The sequence below is a fragment of the Cynoglossus semilaevis genome, chromosome 10, assembly GCF_000523025.1.
Source record: "Cynoglossus semilaevis isolate Cse_v1.0 chromosome 10, Cse_v1.0, whole genome shotgun sequence".
NCBI lineage: Eukaryota > Metazoa > Chordata > Actinopteri > Pleuronectiformes > Cynoglossidae > Cynoglossus > Cynoglossus semilaevis.
Genome location: NC_024316.1, coordinates 5,011,919 through 5,031,695, shown reverse-complemented (window position 1 = coordinate 5,031,695; position 19,777 = coordinate 5,011,919). Strand labels below are relative to the sequence as shown.

The 19,777-nt window shown below is 41.3% G+C and overlaps 3 protein-coding genes and 1 long non-coding RNA gene across 8 annotated transcripts in view; 2 read left to right on the top strand and 2 right to left on the bottom strand.

Annotated features, from left to right (window-relative positions):
• The window catches only part of prkcz (protein kinase C, zeta), an 82,452-nt gene extending 75,639 nt beyond the window's left edge, over positions 1-6,813 (top strand). For all 4 annotated transcript variants that reach the window (XM_008318373.3, XM_008318374.3, XM_008318375.3 and 1 more), the window contains one exon: positions 2,831-6,813. In XM_008318373.3, coding sequence (XP_008316595.1) covers positions 2,831-2,918 — 88 coding nt within the window. In that variant the 3' untranslated portion in view covers positions 2,919-6,813. The remainder of the gene's footprint in view (positions 1-2,830) is intronic.
• The window catches only part of snphb (syntaphilin b), a 1,167,912-nt gene that overhangs the window by 1,064,954 nt on the left and 83,181 nt on the right, over positions 1-19,777 (top strand). The gene's annotated exons all lie outside the window — the stretch shown is intronic.
• si:ch73-70k4.1 (Fanconi anemia core complex-associated protein 20) lies at positions 8,165-9,279 on the bottom strand. Its single transcript, XM_008318378.2, has 2 exons — positions 8,926-9,279; positions 8,165-8,685 (listed from the first exon to the last, which is right to left on the bottom strand). The coding sequence occupies exons 1-2, from the start codon at positions 9,240-9,242 to the stop codon at positions 8,613-8,615; spliced, it is 390 nt and encodes a 129-aa protein (XP_008316600.1). The 5' UTR covers positions 9,243-9,279; the 3' UTR covers positions 8,165-8,612.
• LOC112487611 (uncharacterized) lies at positions 9,275-11,257 on the bottom strand. Its single transcript, XR_003050872.1, has 3 exons — positions 10,478-11,257; positions 10,023-10,155; positions 9,275-9,397 (listed from the first exon to the last, which is right to left on the bottom strand). It is a non-coding gene; the product is annotated as an uncharacterized LOC112487611 (long non-coding RNA).

The window sequence follows — 19,777 nt, the reverse complement described above, 5'->3', positions numbered from 1 at the left end:
GTTTTGATAGAGTTTTTGAGAGACGCTGGTTGGCGTGCGCCATGGGTGGTGGGAACGGGAGGAGAGGGTGTGTGGGAGAATTGGGTGGAGATCTTGCTGCCAATTCAGTAGTGGAGATATCAACCTGGCATCAAACGCCACAGCACATCAAAAGGAGACGCGCACACCTCCTCCCTTCGTCTCGCACTTTATCTCCCCATCCCTTTTCTTCTTCTCCGTTACCAAGGAGAGGGGGCTGGCTTCGCCCACTCCCACTAGGAGGGGGTGATGCAAAAAGCTCTCCGGTCTCCCCTCTCTCCCGCTCGTGATGGGCTTGGCACCAGAAGAAAGAGACGTGAGAGCCGTGTAGGCTGAGAGAAGAGGGTAAACCCTCCATGTTCGAGATTTACGGCGTCACATTAAAAGCCAGAATTGCTGGAGGCCCTTGCCAGCCTGGTGCAGATACAGGGGAGGGGGAGGGCAGGGGGAGGGTATTCAGTGCCAGCTGCCCCAATTCTAAAATGGCAGCATCAAACCACAGTTCTTTCTAGGTGTTAGTCTCCAAATGTCTGCAAAGACTGTTTTTTTTCTTAGTTACACCAACGTGAAAAAAAACCAAGACTGTTGCATATGATTTAGTCAGGAGATGGTTGGAGTTGACTGGCTGTCCGTGTATGTGTGTGACTTCCTCTGGGTTTTCCTGTTTTCTCCTGCTTTCCAAGACGGTGATAGACTGGAGACACTGAACTAACTGTAGGTGTCCAACAATAACAGACACAACATTAATTAGGCCCAATTAACTGAATATTAATGGCTTAGCAGCTATTTATATAAAATCTCCAAAAACCCTTAATTTTGTCGTCCAGTGGTGGATTAGTGGTTAAGGCAGTGGACTTTGGTTTCGGAAGGTTTAAGGTTCAAATCCATGAGCGGCCAAGTTGCAACTGAGGTGCACTGAGCAAGGCACACCCCGGGCTTGAGCTGCCCACTGCTCACTTTGGTGATGAGTAAATTGTAGAGGTCAAATCACCTCTGCACCCACCTCCTTTAATTACAGCCAGAGGTCACCATCTAAAACACACACTACATATATATCCAAGAAGCATTATTTTATCTTTTTTTGGGGTACTTCAAAACTAATGTCAATCTAGAATATGTTCATTCTGTTGTTATTGTCCAAAGTTAAGTAAACAGACCAGTTCAACTGCTCTGTATCTTTTCTTTTTGCTTTTCAGCCTCACACTCTTCTCCCTCCTCCTCCCCCCTGCTTCTTTGTCCCTTCTTCTCTCTGCATCTGGTAATGCTTTCAAGTTGTGGGAGGACACAGAAAAGGTTTTTAGCTTGGTTGAACACACTGTTTGTTTTGGTCAACTCCCAGTCCTTCTCCCCTTGATTTCATTCGTCCCTCTCTGGCTTCATCTCTCTTCTGCGGGATAAAAAAAACAAAAAAAAACACAATTTCCTAAATGGAACTGTATCGGGTTTGACCTCTTTCTTGGTACAGTGACGGTACTTCACATAAGATCAGACAGAAGGAAAATTCTTGCCTCATCAGTATTCTGAGCGGCGTTTCACTCACTTGTCCCAATGCTCTATGTGGGTGGGATCGCCAACCTCTCTGACACTGCTGGTGGCCCTCAAAGTGAGACCCCACCCACCTGGGACGGCGGCGACGCTCAGTGAACGCACCTATTGTTTTAACTTCAAAGTCGTCCACTCAAAGTCTGCAGGGAAAAACCCTGTCGGCCTTTCAAAATGAGAGGCTCTGTCGTTGGGTAACAGGTCATCATCCCAACACACACACCCTCACAGTTGCTAACGTAAAAAGAAACGGAAAGTGGTGCTAAGAGAAAACACATATTCGTCACCTAGCAACTTTGAGTCATGACATTCTCCTCCTTCCCTGCCATGAGTTTTAATGGAGGCAGCATCATTCAGAAACCGAGGCGCTGAAGTTCTTCACTAACTATTGATCTTAAAAATGTTTAATCAACTTCAACAACAGTCGTGGTCTCACTGTGTTTCTCTGTAGTGTTTAAGTTCAGATTTTAGGTTTAGGGTTCAACTTTGTTCTACTACTTGCCTGTCTGTGGTAATTCCAGTGAAGCTCAACCTAGATCCTCCTTTGTGCATTAGAAAAACAAAACAACGATGTAGGTCTTTTATTTTGCTGTTGGCAAGTAACCACATATGTCTTTGTGTAGTATATATAATTTGAAAAAAAAAAGGAAAGTAGGTATGACAGGTGTGGAAGTTCTGTAAGCTCTCACTCTCTCTCTCTCTCTCTCTCTTTCTCTCTCTTTCTCTCTCTCTCTCTCTCTCTTTCTCTCTCTCTCTCTGGCTTGTGTTGCCTACTACTTTCCCACATCGCCTTAGCTAACCTTTAACCTTCTGCTACTATCTGGCTTTGCAGTTAGCAAGCAAATCCAACAGCTCTTTTTGGAAAAGGACCCATTGCCAATCTATCTCAATGACAAAAACAGTTTTTGAGATTTTCTGAACCCAACATACAGTATTTGGCATGACCACTATTAATGCAGGAAGCTAACCTTTTAGCCACACTGCTTCATTGAACAGCTAAAACATTTTAAATTTGATTTGAAAAGTTTAAACCTATTATCTGTAAAAGGTAAGGTGGCCTTAAAATTAGAATTTGGTTCCTAAATATCTGTAGGCATTGGCGCTGATCTAAAAGCATCTTTTGTGTCAGCTCCTTGAAAGAAACGTGGAGAGCAGCTGTCTCCTCATAGACCTTGATTCAAGGTTACTACAGATGTCTTTGTGTTCCGGGGTTTGTAACGAAGCAACACCTTCTCATTCTTTCCATCTTCTCCCTCTTCCTTCTCCTCAGGGACGTCATCAAGAGGATAGACCAGTCAGAATTTGAGGGATTTGAATACATCAACCCCCTGCTGCTCCCCGCGGAAGAGTCTGTATGAAGGAGAGTCGTCCTTCCTCCTTGCCCACCTACTGTCTGTCCAAGCTGCCGTCTCAGCCCAAAAAAAAAAAAAAGCAACACTTGTAGGCCAACTTTGAGGAAGAGTAAAGGACAAGAGGGAGCAGTGGGCTCTGTGGACCTGTCCACCAAGAGAACAGGAGCGCGTTCTCCCCGCAGAAGTTTGATTGTTTTGTTGGGAAAACCCAAACTTTTTCTTGGTGCATACCAGAAGAATCCAGACACTGAACTCCGAGAACATTCCTGTCGCTGCACTGTCTTCTCATGGTCCCTTTGTTTTATCTCTCTCTCGTTATCTTTTAGCTTCGGTCCTTTCTCCCGTCAGAACCTCCATCCTCATGTCGAAGCACGACCGGCTTTGTCCTTTTAGCAAGCTGTTGTTGATTCTGTGCCTGCCATCATGAACGCGCCTCACCCCCACCCACACCCCAGGATGAATATGACACCGCGGCTGAAGGACTTGAAATTTTATGTGCACTTTTGTTTTCTTTTTTTAATCTTGTAAGAGGCAACGACAGCCTCACCCAAAAACCAGAATGTACGATTACAACGGGGGAAAAATATTGTGTAAAATATTGTGTATTATATTGTAGGTAGTGAATCCAACCTTGACGATGCCTTTTTATTGATGCAAGTGGCACATTCTCACCCCGATCACAAACCTTACTCTTTATTTGTTAGTTTTAAGGATTGGACTCATGACTGGGTAGGACATGGGAAAATTGGGAGACAACCGTTGAATTAAGAAGTGCCTCAAAGATCAAACGTATTACCTTGTGTCTGAATGATGCACTTACAGAACATCTCTCAGCCATTATGGAACAACTGCTGCCAAGGTTGGTTCACATAGTTCATATTTAAAGGAGAAGCCTTTTTATAGTCCTGACACATGACTTCACCTTTAATGAACCAGTAATCTAAAAACTCTTAATGACTCTGGAATGAATAAGTGTTGATAATGACAACTCAGATTGTTTTCCAGGAACTTCTCAAAGATTAGGTTTGAAGTTTTTACACACAGTAGATAATACACCGCAAAACATGCCACTCTGGAATATGTGTGAAAAGTGTTTTTTAGTCTTTGTTTCATAGACAGTGTAGAAGTCATTACGTACTCATAGTTGCAGTCCTAAGAGGATCTTTTCTCTTCTGCGACACCAAGTCAGGGCTGACACGTTTTTCAAAAATCAAGTTGAAGCTAATTTTCCAAGAGAAGCTAGGCAAATGATAGTTGCATGTCATGTGATTTCATTATGTAATAGCCCTTTCCTACATCAATGATGACAGTGCTGCTGAGTCAGTAGTAGTTCCAAATTATGTTATTCACCTCTTGTGCAGGCACAAAGGCATTAATAGCCAACAGGCTACTGGGCATATATTTTATTTTATTGTACAACTCCAGATACTATTATTTTTCTTAGCATAATGAATAACCTTCTTGGCTAACAGCAAAACAACATAACCAGTTATGCCTCTGTGCCTGTGCAGAGGAGTGTAAACTTGGCATTTTTGGGTTTTGTACAACTTTAATACCTGAACCCTATTATTATGTTACTTCTTAGATACTTTGGACTCACATCAGTATGCTCAGGAAAACTATTTTGTTTGCTTGTTAAAAGCACAAAAATGTGTCGCTGTCTTCTTAAACTGATTGGCTCAAATGTTTGCTACGTTTAAAATAGTGGTTCTCAAACGAAGGTCAAAATTCCTGTTTGTTGAACAAAGGAAATGGGATGATGAATCTGTGCAATTTTCTGTGGCAGATAAACAAGGAAAGTATTGGTGCAATAGCTCCATGCCCCCTATTTTGGGAACCACTGTTCTAAAGGATCACACAGTAACTACGAGAGCCAGTTCAAAATTATTTAAATTATCTTTTAATCCCTGATTTTTTTCATCCTTTAAATTTTTTACCAATATTTTTTAAATTGCTTTTAATTTAATTTTTGCTAAAGGTGACAGCCCTAACTCAGGTTCAGTCCAGATTATGTATGTAGCTACACTCATACAACTAGCATAAAAAAATGTTGAAATGATGAATCAGGACAGCAACCCATACAGTGACGTGTTGTAGGAAAATGTCAAAAAACATTTTTGCTTATAGTTCTTTCACAGTTTGCTGTTCAGATACTCAGAAAACTGCAGGTGAATGTCCGGAGCTGAGGGTAGGAGCGTGGTTCTTCTGTGATAAGGTAGGATGCTCACCCATTCATGTGTGAAGAATTTGACATTACCTGTAGCTTCGACAGATACTGGTCCACCTTTGAAGAATGTCCAGACTGACTGTTGCACACATGAGCATTGCTGTGAACATCGCCTGTCTGTGCATTTCCTCACAGCCCAGCATTTGAATACAAAGCCAGTGTGAAGGTGGAAAAGGCCACAGCGTCCTTGCTGCCAGTCATAGTCTGGCAGCTACAGAGAAACATGATACCAGAACTTTGGCTAAAAGGCCGTTGATTGGCTCTGGCCTCCACAGTGTGCACAGGCTTGCTGGCCGAGCTCAGATTCTTCCACACCAGCTGCCGCTGCGTGACCATCTGCGGCCAGGCAAAAAAACGTCATGTGACCAGTTGGTTGTTCTGCCTTGTGCAAACGTGTCTCCATGTCTATTTTGGGCTCATTGTGTGTTTCCATCTCTGCTGTAAGGCTGCCTTTACATGGTGCAACTGCGGCGCGGTGCTGCTTAAATGTTAGGTTCTTTCTTTTGTTGTTGAAAACTGCTCTTCCAAATATGGTTTGGTCCAGGCAGAGAAGACAACATGGCACTGGATGAAATGCTGAAGATGGGGTTTTTTAACTCTGGCTCAGTTCCCCCTTTGCTTTATCAGCCTGTACACGTGAAAGGAGAAGGAAAGCGGAATTAGAATTGTGAGGCTGAAAGCTGAATTGTCCAATGGGAGTCTTACCAACTTGGTGATGAAATTCTGAAAAAGATGATTGACAGCGCCACATGGGGCAGGCTACTATTGGTGGATCCAGCTCTCCAGGTCCTGTTAACATGTATTTCAAGCCTGGACATCATGTTCTGTAGAAGACAGGGGTCACAGCTGAGACAGTTGACCGCAGTAAAGTCAGCCTGACACTGTGACCAGCGTATCTCTCCATGCTATTAGCTCAAAGCTAACCAGTGATTCCTCAGATCCACCATGGTGTTCAGTAAAAAAAAAAGGCTTAGAAGTAGTTTATACGTGACACAAGGAGGCTGGTACTACTTTAACTTCATATACTGCCACCTTTCTACACAGCACAGTTCAAACCAGACTCATGCACAACACACACACACACACGTGCCAGAAGCGGAGCATGAATCACGTCCCACAGGAGCTTTGTTCGTTTATCTTCGTCTGCGTTCTCTTGAGAGTTTGAAGGAGCAGTGTCTATTGGCTGTGAGCCGCTTGATGAAATCTGACCCGTGTTAATGTGATAACAACATAACAGGATTAATTAGACGATCCTGAGTCAAAGGGCCTCAATCAGCTTCAGGGCAGGGAACAGATATGAAGAGGTGGAGATAATGATGCCGGGAATTACTTAGACTTTATAGGGAATCTCATCCTGTGACGCCCCCTTGTTCTCCTCCTCCTCCTCTGCAGGAGGTTATTAGTGTGGTGTTCTTACATGGCAGGTGAAATGTTGGTGTCATTTTTGTCCACGTGTGTTTTCTCGAGGGACCAATGGGTGAAGTCCAAGTCTTTCAAATCACATTAGGAGACTGTCCATGATGTCCATTCAAAAGCATGTTGGACAAAGACAATTGTGACGTAAAAAGGTGAATGAACTTTGGTTTTAACACACAGCTGCCCACATTTGTTTCATTTGGCTTCACAGCATCTTTGTAAATATGTGTAATTATTAAAAATGATACTGTTTTTCCGTGAGGCGATTCTTTTGGGTTTTTTGCATTCATACTGTTTATACTGGTAGACCTTCCTTCCTCCACTTTGTGTTGATACAGAGAAAATAATCTAAAATTGAAAAAACTAATTGAAGGCCCTTTATTCGTTCCACAGTGTGGAAACTCATAGTGTGAGTCTTTGCAACCCACACAGACTGCCACAGGAGGCGCCATTAAGTATGTGGCTTGAACCTAGGACCTTCTGTGTGTTAGGCAGATGTGTAAGGCAACTACTACACTATGGAACACCAACAGTGTTTTCTGAAAACATTCATAATGTATGTAGAGTTTTGATTGGCCATCTAAAAGTTATTGTTAACAACAATTAGCAGATCAAAAATGATTTAAAATGATTAAGACTTTCTGTTGTAAACTCCTTAACTCCACAGGTTTGTTCTTGTGCTCATGTTCATCTCCTTGCTTGTGTGTGTGAGTGATTTGGTTGCAGGTGTGTGTACGACAAGTTGTAGGTCGACCCTGTTTGGTGATTGGCCAGATTGTACCAGCTGCTCGAGAGACCTGAGTGAACACTACTGAGACTGAGTGTGTGTGTGTGTTGGGGTCATGTACTGCTGAAGGTCAGTGATCTACACGTGAGGTCATGTAAACACAAAGAGGCTTCTTCTGTAATGACAGCTATTTTACATAGAGAAGCTTGTGGTAATAGGACCAGGTCTGTTGTCAGAGATGCAGGTTTGAATCCCACTCCAACTGTGGGGTGTTGATCAAGCACCATTCCCTTTCTGAAAGTGGTCATGGCCACCCAGGAATGGGTTGATGGGTCAGACTTTGTGTGTGGGGACATAGTACAATGGGAAAAAAACAATTATTATCAACACAGCCATGAAAACCACTACAGGTAAAAAATAAATATTTATTAGTGATTAGTGAATAAAAAAAACGAAGTACCAGATTTGTGCAAACCGAAGGAGAAAGAAAAGAAAGTGTCAAGAAGAAGAGAAGCTGCTTCTGGTGCAGTAATAACAGTTATAACCAGAGGCTATATACTAGTGCTATATACTAGTGCAGTGTTAGGATTCATGCCTGTCCTTCAGAAGGTTCTAGACTGCAAACATAAGTTCACACAAGTTCACATTCCCAAGAAAGCGATTAACAAAAGAGCCTTTGAATTTTTCAAATCAAATGAGTTTTTCAGTCTGTTAAAATACCTTTCCTTGAAGGAAGAACTACTGCCAGCGTTTTCTTACTGCTTTATCAATTTTTAAGCAGCACAGTTGTGAAATCAATTCTAAATTCAGATTGTTTTCCAGGAAAAGAATGCATCAACAGTCCAGGCAGCTCTGAGGAGGATGGAGGTGGTGAAGCTGCCGTCCTCACTGAGAAGACGCTCTCCCAAAAGAACTACAATTCTGCACTTTTACTCTCTGTCTCTGGGTCATTTATCTGCTAAGATTTAATGTGTGATCTAAATTTGAGCTGCGTCAGCTGCAGTGCAGTCTGGAAAACAGACGAGTCTCCTGTCGACAGCTGTGCGAGACGTCCAAAAGCTGTCGCTACAAAACACCAGCTCTCACAAAGGACATAAAACCTGAGGCCATGTTTTAGAATAGAAGCACAAAATTGGGGTCTTCTAAAAAGAGCCACAAGTTTGGACTCTGGTGCAGAAATCTGACACAGAGTCAGCGTTCGCGTTGACTGGTGATGTGTGAGCGTCTCTCACGGCGTGTCCTCCACGAACAGATTGAACCTGGAGAGTGCGGGACATCTTGGTTGCTCGCGGCTCCACCTGGACATGGGCCAGCGCTTCCACCTGTGGGCTCACCAGGTCATGTCCACGTTCATCTCTGACAGACACTGGGCCAGGTGGCCGTCACAGTCCATCTGTGTGAACCTGCAGCCATGGGAACAAGAGGGAACGCAGACGTTTAGACAGTGATGCGTACAAGTCTGAGCACAGGAATTATCATAAATACAACACCAAGAAAATGTAGATGGTTTGTAATAATTCTATAGTAGATTTTAAAGAGATAAAAGGATGAAGAAATATTATTATCAACATGAGCAAGTGTATTTTACCAGTAAATATTATAATTATTTTCTGTTTCTCTCATATGCATGAAGGATCTCTTACCCTAAAGGGAAAACCATCAGACACATAGGGCAGCTCTGCAGCCTTCCTCCATCTCCTCCCTCTCCACCGCCTCCTCCTGTAACACTCTCCATCCTCTCCCTCTTCTCCTCATTCTTTGCTGCCTTCTCCTTCATATCCTTCCTCTTCACATGGCTGGACGATATCCATTTTCTGAGTGACCCAGCCTCATCTTGGTCTACCCCCCTAGAACCTGAGTCTTTTCCTGATGGAGCTCCCTCTTCCAAACTGTGGAGGGATGTCGGCTGTCTTTCAGAGACACCTGGACTTGATGCTGTACTGCCATGCAGACATTCCATCTGAGGAGAAGATGGTTGTCCGTCAGACGTTTGTGCTGCAGGTTAAAGGAGTCGAGTCGGAGAAGATCTGGAGATGCTGAAGCAGGTTCTGGGAGAGGAGCAACCTCTGCACTGAGGCCACACCACAGTTCATCCCCCTGTGGTGCTGCAGGTCTCTGGCAAAAACAGGATAATGGTTCAGTTCCAACCACAAGTGGATGTAGAAGCTTTTTAATAATTAACATATTTCAAAGACAACACTGAGTCATAACTGTTATGTTCATTACTATATATAATTTATATACAGTAAATATATATGTATGCATATATTCATACATATATTCATATATATGTATACATACACATAAATACTAGTATGGTCCAATCTGATTAATCAGAGATGATTAATCACAATTAAACTTTATTAATTGCGACCTTAATAAGCATGATTTATCACAAATAACCATGATAATTAAACATTCCTAAATATAAGAAAGGAGAAAAAATCTGTATATTACTGGAATAAAAAATAGTATGGAAATGTATAACTCTAAATTTAGGGTCATATTGTTGATGAATTTTAGTCATCACTGTGCATCTTGACATCACTTGTAAAACATATCAAGAGTGTCTTTCTTTTCACCTTCTGTGGAGGCGTTGTCCTTAATAATATTAATCAGTCTGCAGGGCATAAAAATATACAGTACATGTCTACTTTGAGCTCATCTGTAAATGTATGAGGAAGTGTGTTTTACTTGTGTGTTTTATTACATGGCATGTGGGTGTCATGAAACTACACACCACTTGAGAAGGCAGTGGAAGGTCAGGAACTGGCTCCCAGAGCTGTTTCTCCACATTTGGCAGAGCAGACCTCAGGGTGAAGGCCCACAGACTCTCTGCTGGAGACAGCTGATCACTGCACCACCACGCTGAGCTGTGAAACACACATCATCATCAAACCAGTTTCCTAATCATCTGATCAGACACGCACATACAGAGCTAAATATCTAAGATAGGTTGTCATTTGGCAGATTGTTAGCCTGTTGGTTACGTGTCAGTTGTGTATAGTTTACCTTGTAGGTTTCTTTTTATTAGAATGTCTCTTTCTGTGAATATTACATTATCTTAGTTAAGATAATCAGTGGTCGTTACTATACTTTGACATTTATCCATTAACTCTATTCAGCGTCTTTTAGTATTACGTCAACAATTCTACATTATATTACAATAAAGGTAAAGAGGGAGAGACCACTTACTTCCTTGTTTCCTGTGCAGTGTCACTGACAGACAACAGCTGCGTCTGTCGCTGTGTCTCTCGGGAAAATGTTTCCGGGTGGATATTTTCAGTTGAGGATTTTTTCCGTTTCAGTTTGGATCTGAAATTATCCATGTCGTTTCATTCGTTTTCATCACAACAGCTTAAAAACCGCGCTGCTATGGAACAGCTTGCACTTCCTTGTTCTGTAACTGACGTCACGCAATAATAACCAACCAGAAGTTGCAGTTTCACCGCACATGCGCAGGCAAGTGTTAACTTGGCGAGGAAAAACAAAATCACTTGTGCAGCGTTTGAATTGTGCCTGCCGTGCAGTAACAGAGACAAAATATAAACATTTTCAAATACTTTACTTCAGGTAACATTTCCAGTTTAAAATATAACCATAATTCGGCAATTACTCAGCTGTTGTAGCCGTATTTTGTAGTCCCTTTGGCCTAAACATAGCTACTTTTATGTTTGGCTAAATAAGTACTTTCTTAGCATCTAAATTTAACTTAGCTTTCTAATTAGCTCTGTTTAGTCGGTTCACCTGTAATGGATTCTGGACAAATATTTAGGTATTTATATTTATTTTCTTTGTTACCTTTGCTGTCTATGTTAGCTCTTATATCTAGCTCTGACGTCGTTAAAATTGAAATCCTGAGGTAACGTTTAGTTGTTTTCTTATAAATTGCTATTTCAAATGGCTAATTTAATATGGCTAGCTGTGGCAAAGTTAACTTTTTTTAAAACTATCTCTTATCTCTTTCTGTGCCTAATTCGAGCTATCTCTTGACAAGCCTGCTAACTCTGGAGCATATGTGTCAAACTCAAGGCCCGGGGGCCAATTGCGGCCCGCCAAACCGTTTTGTGTGGCCCGTGGGAGCTTAAAAACCCTTCATGCAGTAGAGTTTCTTAACCTAATTTTTACTTTAATTAGTAAAAATTAAGTACATTTTTTCATTGTGTACCACTGCGGCCCGGTACCAAATGATCTATGGACTGGTACTGGTCCGTGGACCGAGGGTTGGGGACCCCTGGTCTATACAGTCGTCCAACAACCGGCCCTTCAAGGGGAACTGTATTGATGATGTGGCCCCCTGGTGAAAATGAGTTTGACACCCCTGCTCTAGAGCTACCAACCAACCACCAAACTGAGAGCTACTTGTCTGATACAGACTTTTATTTAAAGGCAGAATGTGGCATCCTTTTGCAAATTAAAATACATTTAGGAATGCCAACTTATCATAGTGTCTTATATACAGTATATAGTTCTACAGTTGAGTGCTGAGATGTCCACAGAGCACACTGTCTTTGACTTGTTTTTTTAGGCTTTGGATATTTCCCATGGTTCTTAACAGTATAACACTGGAGGTAAAATTGATATAAACACTGTTTTTGGAAGCAATACATTTATTCCATCCAAGTGTGAGGATTGGTCAACACTGTGCAAGACAAGTCGTAGATTGAAATCAGTCAAATGAGCTATAGTCACATGTGGAGAATGCATAAATTGTGATGATTCTTTGAAAATATGAGAGGGTCTTTTTATGATATTTAGTTTCATCAAATCATCAGCACTCACTTCCAATAAACCTGGTATTCTGTCATTCTTCCAGTCAGGACCCTGCACACTGCATATGACATCATACAAGAATAAGAACTGTAATGATAATACTTTCTTCCCTCTGCTAGGACACATACAGTGGAAAGTTGAAGTCATAATAATGGTGGGACTTTCTGAGCCCTTTAAGCTGTTGGCCAGAGGAGAGGGACCAACGGAGAGTGGCTACAATTATGCAATGGAAAAAGACAGAGAAGAGAGAAATGAGAGAGGAAAGTATTATTTAAAAGAATGGAAAACAGCACTATGGGAAAACCTGGCACTTTTAAAATAAGGTGAGAGCTTTTTTTTCTTTGTCTTTTTTTTTCTTAAAATTGTGACGTGTGAGATGAGTTTTCCAGGAGGAGGGGTGCTGCTATACTGCTGTCTTTGGCCAATCAGTTTGTCCAACCTCCACCACAGATGAGAAGCAACACAAAAGCAGAGCAGTGGGCCAGTCTTGTGGTACACAGTGCTGCTCTGGGAAAAAGCAACACGGCGCCTGGAAAGTAAGGTTATGTCATTTATCCCACGTGATGCTGTGTGTTGTGGTCCGCTGCCATGGTGATGCTAAAGATCATAATGAGGATGATAATAGTAAGGGCAGTGGAATTAAAAATTAGAGAAAAATAGTGTTGAGTATGGTTGAGAATGGACACAATCCAGGTCAACACTGCTAGTCTCTAAAGCTGAGGAATTCCACCTTTTCTCTCTTTGTCATCATGGTATGTCTGCATACGTTCACATGGTCTCAGACCCAACCACCTCTCCTCAGCACCATCCAAAGCTAATCTAGAAGAATGAAAGAAAGAATCAAAATCCCAACACTGGTTAAAAAATCTAATGTTCAGAATGAATTGACCATAAAGAATGGGGTATTAATAATAATAATATAATATACTTAAAATAGTATAATTAAAATTGTATGATGACAAAACCTACATTGAACAATATAAAATCAACTTGTTGAACAAACTAACAAAAAGGTCATGTCTGTGACAGTACTAATTTTTTGTTTTCCAAATTTTGACCAAAAAGTGAGCTTCTCAGAAATATCATGGACACTGTCGTCTGACTCTCCTGTTTGTGATGTGCCACACAGATTTGGACTGCATGGACTTCATGTTATGTTCATGTAGCCATGCTTATACATTTTAAGGCATAACATTGTCCTGAGAAGTTCTCTGTTTGCAAAGACTTCTACCCCGTCTTCTCACCCAAACATGCACCTCTAACAATACTTTGCTAATCTACACATAAAGGTAACCCCAAAAAGTAATTGTTTCATTTTCAGCTTTGCCTAGGGACCGTACACACTTTTTTTGCCTGTGGTACAGCCCTCATTTCTAAATAATGAATAGGGTAACATTAGCGAATGGAAATTCTACGCACCATCCTGTATGAAAGAGCAGAAAGAGGTGACATGTAAAGAAAAGTAAATATTTTTTAGGCAGGCTGAGGCAGGTCTGAGTTTCTTCATTCCTCTTCCCAGCTGCGCAGTCAGGGATGAATGCAGCAGCTGGGAGGAGTTCTTCAAAACAGTTTTACACTCATCACTGTGTTGCCATGCAGGGATCACGTCACTGTGCTACAAACAAAAAATATACAGGAAAAGTTCTACAAGCAAGAGGAGGTGATTGTAATTCAAGGGAAAAAAAAGAAAACTGACAACACTTGGTGAGTGAAGATAGATAAAAAACTTTGAATCTTTTTTTTCCGTTCTGTGAAGTGAAGGTGGAGAAATGCACAAGTCATCAATCAACACATTTCCCAGTTTAAAAAGGCCCAAAAGGATATGGCTGTGGAGCCCCTATTTCTATCACACTGCTTGGGAGATTACAGTGACATGTTTTGGAAGAAGAATGAGTTATAAAGGAGGATTTGTCTGTGTTACTGTGTGAGGAAGTCAAGAGCGACAGACACGTGATGGTGGTGTAGAACGTGTCAAATCGTGGTGAGGGGCGTTAAAGTGACAGATGGGTTGATGTTAGAGACCCCCTCCCTACCTTCAACCTATCAAGGATCTGACCACTGTCATCCCAACATGCTGAGCCTGTGCACATATTTTTATTTCCAACACAGTGCTACCAAACTAAAATTTACCAACTTACTAACTTGGCCTGTTTAGTTGTACACCATGCTTGTAAACTCAGTATTTTATTGTTCTGCCGTTCACTGTCCCACAGATGGAAGAAGACACTTTTTTTTGCAGTAAATGAAGTGAAATTGGATATTTTACAGTACATCTGATGACCTCTCTTGGTGAGGTGGCACACTGGTCTCCAGGACAGCCAACATTGAGATATTTTAATATAGAAGATTAGATTAGAGAGGCAAGGATGGTATCAGGAAATTATGGGGGGCCTCAAAGGAGACCAGTGGACGTAGTAAGGGAATACATAGAGGTGATTGGTCTAAAAGCAGATGAGGCAAAAGATGGTGGTGGGATGGACGATGATGATCCATTACACTGACACCTACAGGAAAAAGAAAGACAAAAAGACAGCTATTTTAACCCTGTTTTATTAGCCAATGTCTTTATCTATTGAGTTTTTCTCTGAATATGGGTGTTAATTATAAAAACTGCTAACTTCTTCCTTTGATGATAGTTTATGACTATTGAAGGTTTATTGTCTTTTGTCACTTAAATACATGATGGGTACACGATGCGAAGAGGGCATAGGCCACATGGGCAACCATTCACACTTGCATTTATAACGGTTAATAGATAGATTAAATGTGAATAATAATCCTAATCCTGTATGTTTTGGACCTGAAGAAATCCCACACACAGGGAGACTGGATCAAACCAGCCACCAGTGGCCTTTTTCCTACAGGGCAGGATTGCTTCTTCCCACCACTTCTTCCACTGTTTTTTGTAAATGGTTCCAGTGTCAATCATATAAAGTTCTTTTAAAACACTTTAATTCCTTTGCAAAGATTGAGGTCAGGGAAAGGCTTTACGCAGCAGTACGGAGAGAGAAATTCAGTTCGAAGGCATTCATTTGTAAAACTAACCTGTTATAGAACCATGATGAAATTGTAAATATGGATTTGATGAAAAATGAGGATTAATATTAGAATCATTGTCTGATGCACCTCGTCTCTTAATACTCAATTTCAGTGGAAAAGGTCAGCAACAGATTCAGGGGAAGAATTTTAAAAGCTGGATCTTTTAGACTTTGCAGCAAATTAAAAAAACCCATCATAAGTAAATAAAGGGCAGAGATGAGATTCTGAGGAGAAATAATAGGGAGAGCAAAACGTGCCGAAGCACTGAATGCCAGCAGCATTATGAAACAGTGAAAAAGAGACTTGGCATGAACGCTCTGTACAGTCTAACAGCTTTGGCCTTGATAGGACGAGGAGCCTGAAGGCAACCCAAGCTTTGCATCTCACTTGTATCCATTACCACTTCATGTACACACAGACAGACAGTCACACTGTGTGCCAGTGCAGCACTGTAGGCCCAAGTCCAGCCTGTCGCTGTCAGAGCTCAGTGCTGGCAGGAAGGAAGGAAGGCTTCATGCCAGACGGGTGTCTTATCTGCCAGCTAAATGGAACAAAGCCCAGCCCTGTGGCTGTGGCACTGGAGCCATCGCTGACCACTCACTGCATGCCACTGCTTTGTAGGGAAGTACACAACACAATGCACTGTGGAGTTACAGTGGTATTGATCTCATTTTGAAGAGAATCTGTGATCAGCGCTGCAGCCACACCTTGAGCAGGATGACATGTTCTCTCTGTTTAATACATTTATATTGGCTCCAGTTAATCTACAATTAATCTAGGTTCAGTTGTATTAGTTGAGTTTAAAGCTGGTCGTCAGCTGGCTCCTGATTACATACGATGAAGCGCTGCTTGAAGACTGTTTGTCATCGTGCCCTTTGTATCCATTCATACACAGTAATGTCTAATAATTTCTTCTTGCCGATTTAGCCACAAATGAACCTTGACCAATTCTGCAGCTCAATAAGGGTCTCATTTTGGGGGGGGGGAGGGGGGGGGGCATGAAGAGGAACATTCAGGGCAGATAACTGAGAGAAACACACTGTTACTGACCTCATCGTACCAGTCATCCAATGACCTTAAGATTCGGAAGTGGGCCAGGATTTAGGACTGAGGCCGTTATGTTCCAAACACAGGGCTTTCAATAGCAATTATTATCCAGATGTAGAGTACATTTCTCCTAGTTATATGGGTTCAGAGCTAAACATATTTATGTCAACAGTTAGATAGAGGGTTCTTCAGGTTTCACTAAAGGGGGAAAAAGTCAGTCTTTGTGTATCTAATATTTATCATCATAATAATCTATACTGACCGTTGAAATGTTCTTATCACACAGTCCTTTTTTGGTCATGTTACCCACACGGAGTTTGTTTTAAAGACTCACCAGAGTGCACCAGAGAAGAGAATATTTTATATGTTATTTGTTTTGATAATTTTGTCATCTACAAAGTGCAAAAAAGGCAGTTAAACTCGCTGTTCAGAACAAAGCGGTGAGCCACGAGATGCCTTGGATACCCTTTATTTTACTCCTATTCCTTTATACTAGGGATTCCCCAAGAGTGGTGCGAACACCCCTGGGGGTGCGCGAGCTGCTACTAGCATGCTTGATTGATGCATGATAAAAAAATGTCATTGCACTTTTTTTGTGAAATTCAAATTCAAAAACTGGCATTTTAATTAATAAATAAATGCATGCTGTATACGTATGTTATGCATTCTGGTTCTTTGAATTAGGGGATGTAGAAGTGGATGCATGACCAAAAAAGTTAACCTATGCTGGTTGCTTGTTTCTCTCAAAATGTTAATTTTTTTGGACTCTCTCGTCTTTGTCCCTCTGCATGTTGAATAGAGTTTTAATTAGTCACAAAGCCAAATTGGTTAGTTATTGTTTCTTTTCAGAATGTGTGTGTGTGTTTCTGGAAATAGGGTTTGGTTAATCAACCCCGGGGTTGTTTGTAGCTGTGGGTAAAACTCCATGGACCCAGCTGGATAATTAAACACAGTCTAAAGCAGTCACTAAATTCAGCATGAATCATACCCATGGTTTAATCAGCAAGGACATCTTCCCACAGATGTTGCGAGGAAGCCACTGCACTGAACACAGCTTGGAATTTTTAAAGGATTCACATGTAAAAAAATGAAGGAAAAAAAAGTGTTTTTGTAGTTGGTCACCTCACCTTGCTCAGTATTCAAGGTTTGTGTTCTTTTTTTCTGTTTGTTCGGATTTTACCATTCTCTTTTGCTTTTATGCATAAACTCGTCTTCTGAAAAGGGTTCCGCTATTTCACTTAAGTGTATTGTCGACTTTCTTCGTCCTGGCTGACCTCTGGTCGCTCCCCTTTCTCTTGGCATTCTGGTGCAGTTACAATGGTATTTGGCTAGGGGGCGCCACGGGAACAGCAAATTGCTTCATAACTGCTGGCGTTGAACTTTCTGTGGGCACATGACCTGTTGAGACTGGAACTCTGACTGATTATTTCCTGTCAGGTATTTAATCATGTCAACACATAGAATATTAAATAAGTAAATGAGAAGTTATCTCCTTTTGAAACGCATGTATCAACACATTGAGTGCCTTTTACCAAAACTAAAAAAAAAGAGTATTTACTGTTTTTTGACACAAAGAGCATAAAAGACAGTGGTTTTACAAGAATGCAGTAAATAAGGAGAAAAAAAATACAAATTGTCTTGAATCACTGCTAATTTGACTGCCATCATTTGACATCTGTCCGTAAGAAAATATATAATTTCTCTCTTTATTTTTCTCTCAAGGTCACCAACACACAAGGCTTGTTCATTGTTGCCAAACAGTTTCAATAGATTTGAGCAGAAGCGAAGCTCAATTTGTCTTGTCTCATGGTCTCAAGATACCCCACTCTTGCTGCCTCTCTTTCTCTTACATACGTAATATTCTCTATCCTTTAAAAACAAGGGTAAATAAAAGGGTTCATGGTACATTTCTAACATAGTAGGTTTCCAGATCTACTAGACCAGATTTTAGCCCTGCAATGTCAGCACATCTGAACTGAGGAGTTTCTTTAGTTTAGGTCATGGAGCAGCATGGTTTCTGTTGTAGTTAAGTCTATATTTAGCACCATGTCTCTGTATAGCTGGCTTTTAACAACACATGATTAGCTAATGCCAGTGAACTTCGTTTCAAATTGCAAAATAGCACCAAAGAATTATTGCAGCATTTTATTTCTAAATCTGAGGTGCATAGACCAGCATTAAACCACCAGGGGGCAACTTCACTGGATGTCTATGACTCTATTTATATGGAGGTCCACTGTATGGGAATATCAAACCACTTTTAACATTATTTATAATGTCTGCTTGTTTCAAGTCATATGGAGCAGGACATGATGTATATTTTGCAAATCATAATTTAATATAAAGTAATGCATATTAAAACTACCTGTAGGTAGACTGACTAGATCTGACTATTTGATTGACAGTTGGGACTGTCCAGTAGAGGTTGAGATCCAAGCAATGTCTGTAAACTTACAAATTTAAAGAATGTGCTACTGTCCTACTATGCTTTCAAGTCTGCTCCCTTTGACCAGGTAGTATATACAGAAAAAGTTATGTTACTGTCTGATAATAAAAGTAGTTTCCTAACTTGCACAACCACCAGAGGGCAACTCAGGCCAGGACGCAATTTAAATTGAAGAAAGAAAAACAGATATGAGAAACTGAAACCAGTTTTTAACCTAATTAATAATTAACCCTAAATGGGGAGGAACATACCTTTCTTTATTTTATTTTAATAATTAGCCATATAAAGAGGACAGGACATTTGGATGGACAGGCAGATTACATTGTTTACATCAGTGGATGTCTTGTACCAAAAAAGCAAAATGGATTCTCAAACTAAAGGCTACGAGTTGCATTAGGGAACCTCTGGTGGTTTTAGTAACTCCAAAGGATTTTAGTATCTGTTGATAGTTTAACTTTTTTAATGGAGCAAACTATCAATTTTGTAAATTGTGACCATATAGGTTAATAACTGGTACGGCATCCAAGTTGAATTGAACCAACAGGGGGCGACTCTTATGGAAACAGTCACCAGTGTATGTCACATCTGAATATATGTTGGTTTTGTAACTTATAAGGCGGCGCATCCAAAAAGAGTTGGGTGAAGGTAATGTTTGTCGAATTGCGTAAAAAAAATAGCTTGTGTTCGAAACCATGTCGCTACGACCATTTCTTATAACTAAAATCTATTTCATGAAGCTACATAATAATCTAGGTCTGTAGCTGAAAATACAACTGACTTTAAAAACTTCTTCTCTGCAGGGTAGCACACATGGATGGCGGAGCGGGGTAGGAGGGCGTTTGTGTTCGTCGAGGAGGTTGAGTTGGGGGGGGGTGACGGCTTGTTCCTGGAAGAGCCCAGCCTGCCTGCTTGCCTGCCTGCAGAGTCACTCACATTCCTGGCCGGGATTCAATGACTGAGCCAGACACACAAACAGAGAGAGAGAGAGGGAGTGGGTGAGAGAGGTAGAGAGGGAGAAGGAGGAGGAGAGAGAGGCCGGGCTCTCAGCTCCTCTCAGACTCCTCATCTCCATACAGTCAGAGTGAACTGCGGGGGCAGACGGAACGGAGACAGCGCTGCAGTCCTCGACAGCGGACACTCACCGCCTCAGAACACGGAATTCTCACCGAACGACGCTGTCGACCCGGCGT

What these genes read in the sequence shown, in the direction of transcription:
- si:ch73-70k4.1 (XM_008318378.2), bottom strand. Translation starts at nt 9,242, where the DNA reads ATGGAATGTCTGCATGGCAGTACAGCATCAAGTCCAGGTGTCTCTGAA. An exon ending in CTGATGGTTTTCCCTTTAGG is followed by an intron (nt 8,686 to 8,925) that starts GTAAGAGATCCT and finishes CCATGGCTGCAG; the next exon opens with GTTCACACAGATGGACTGTG.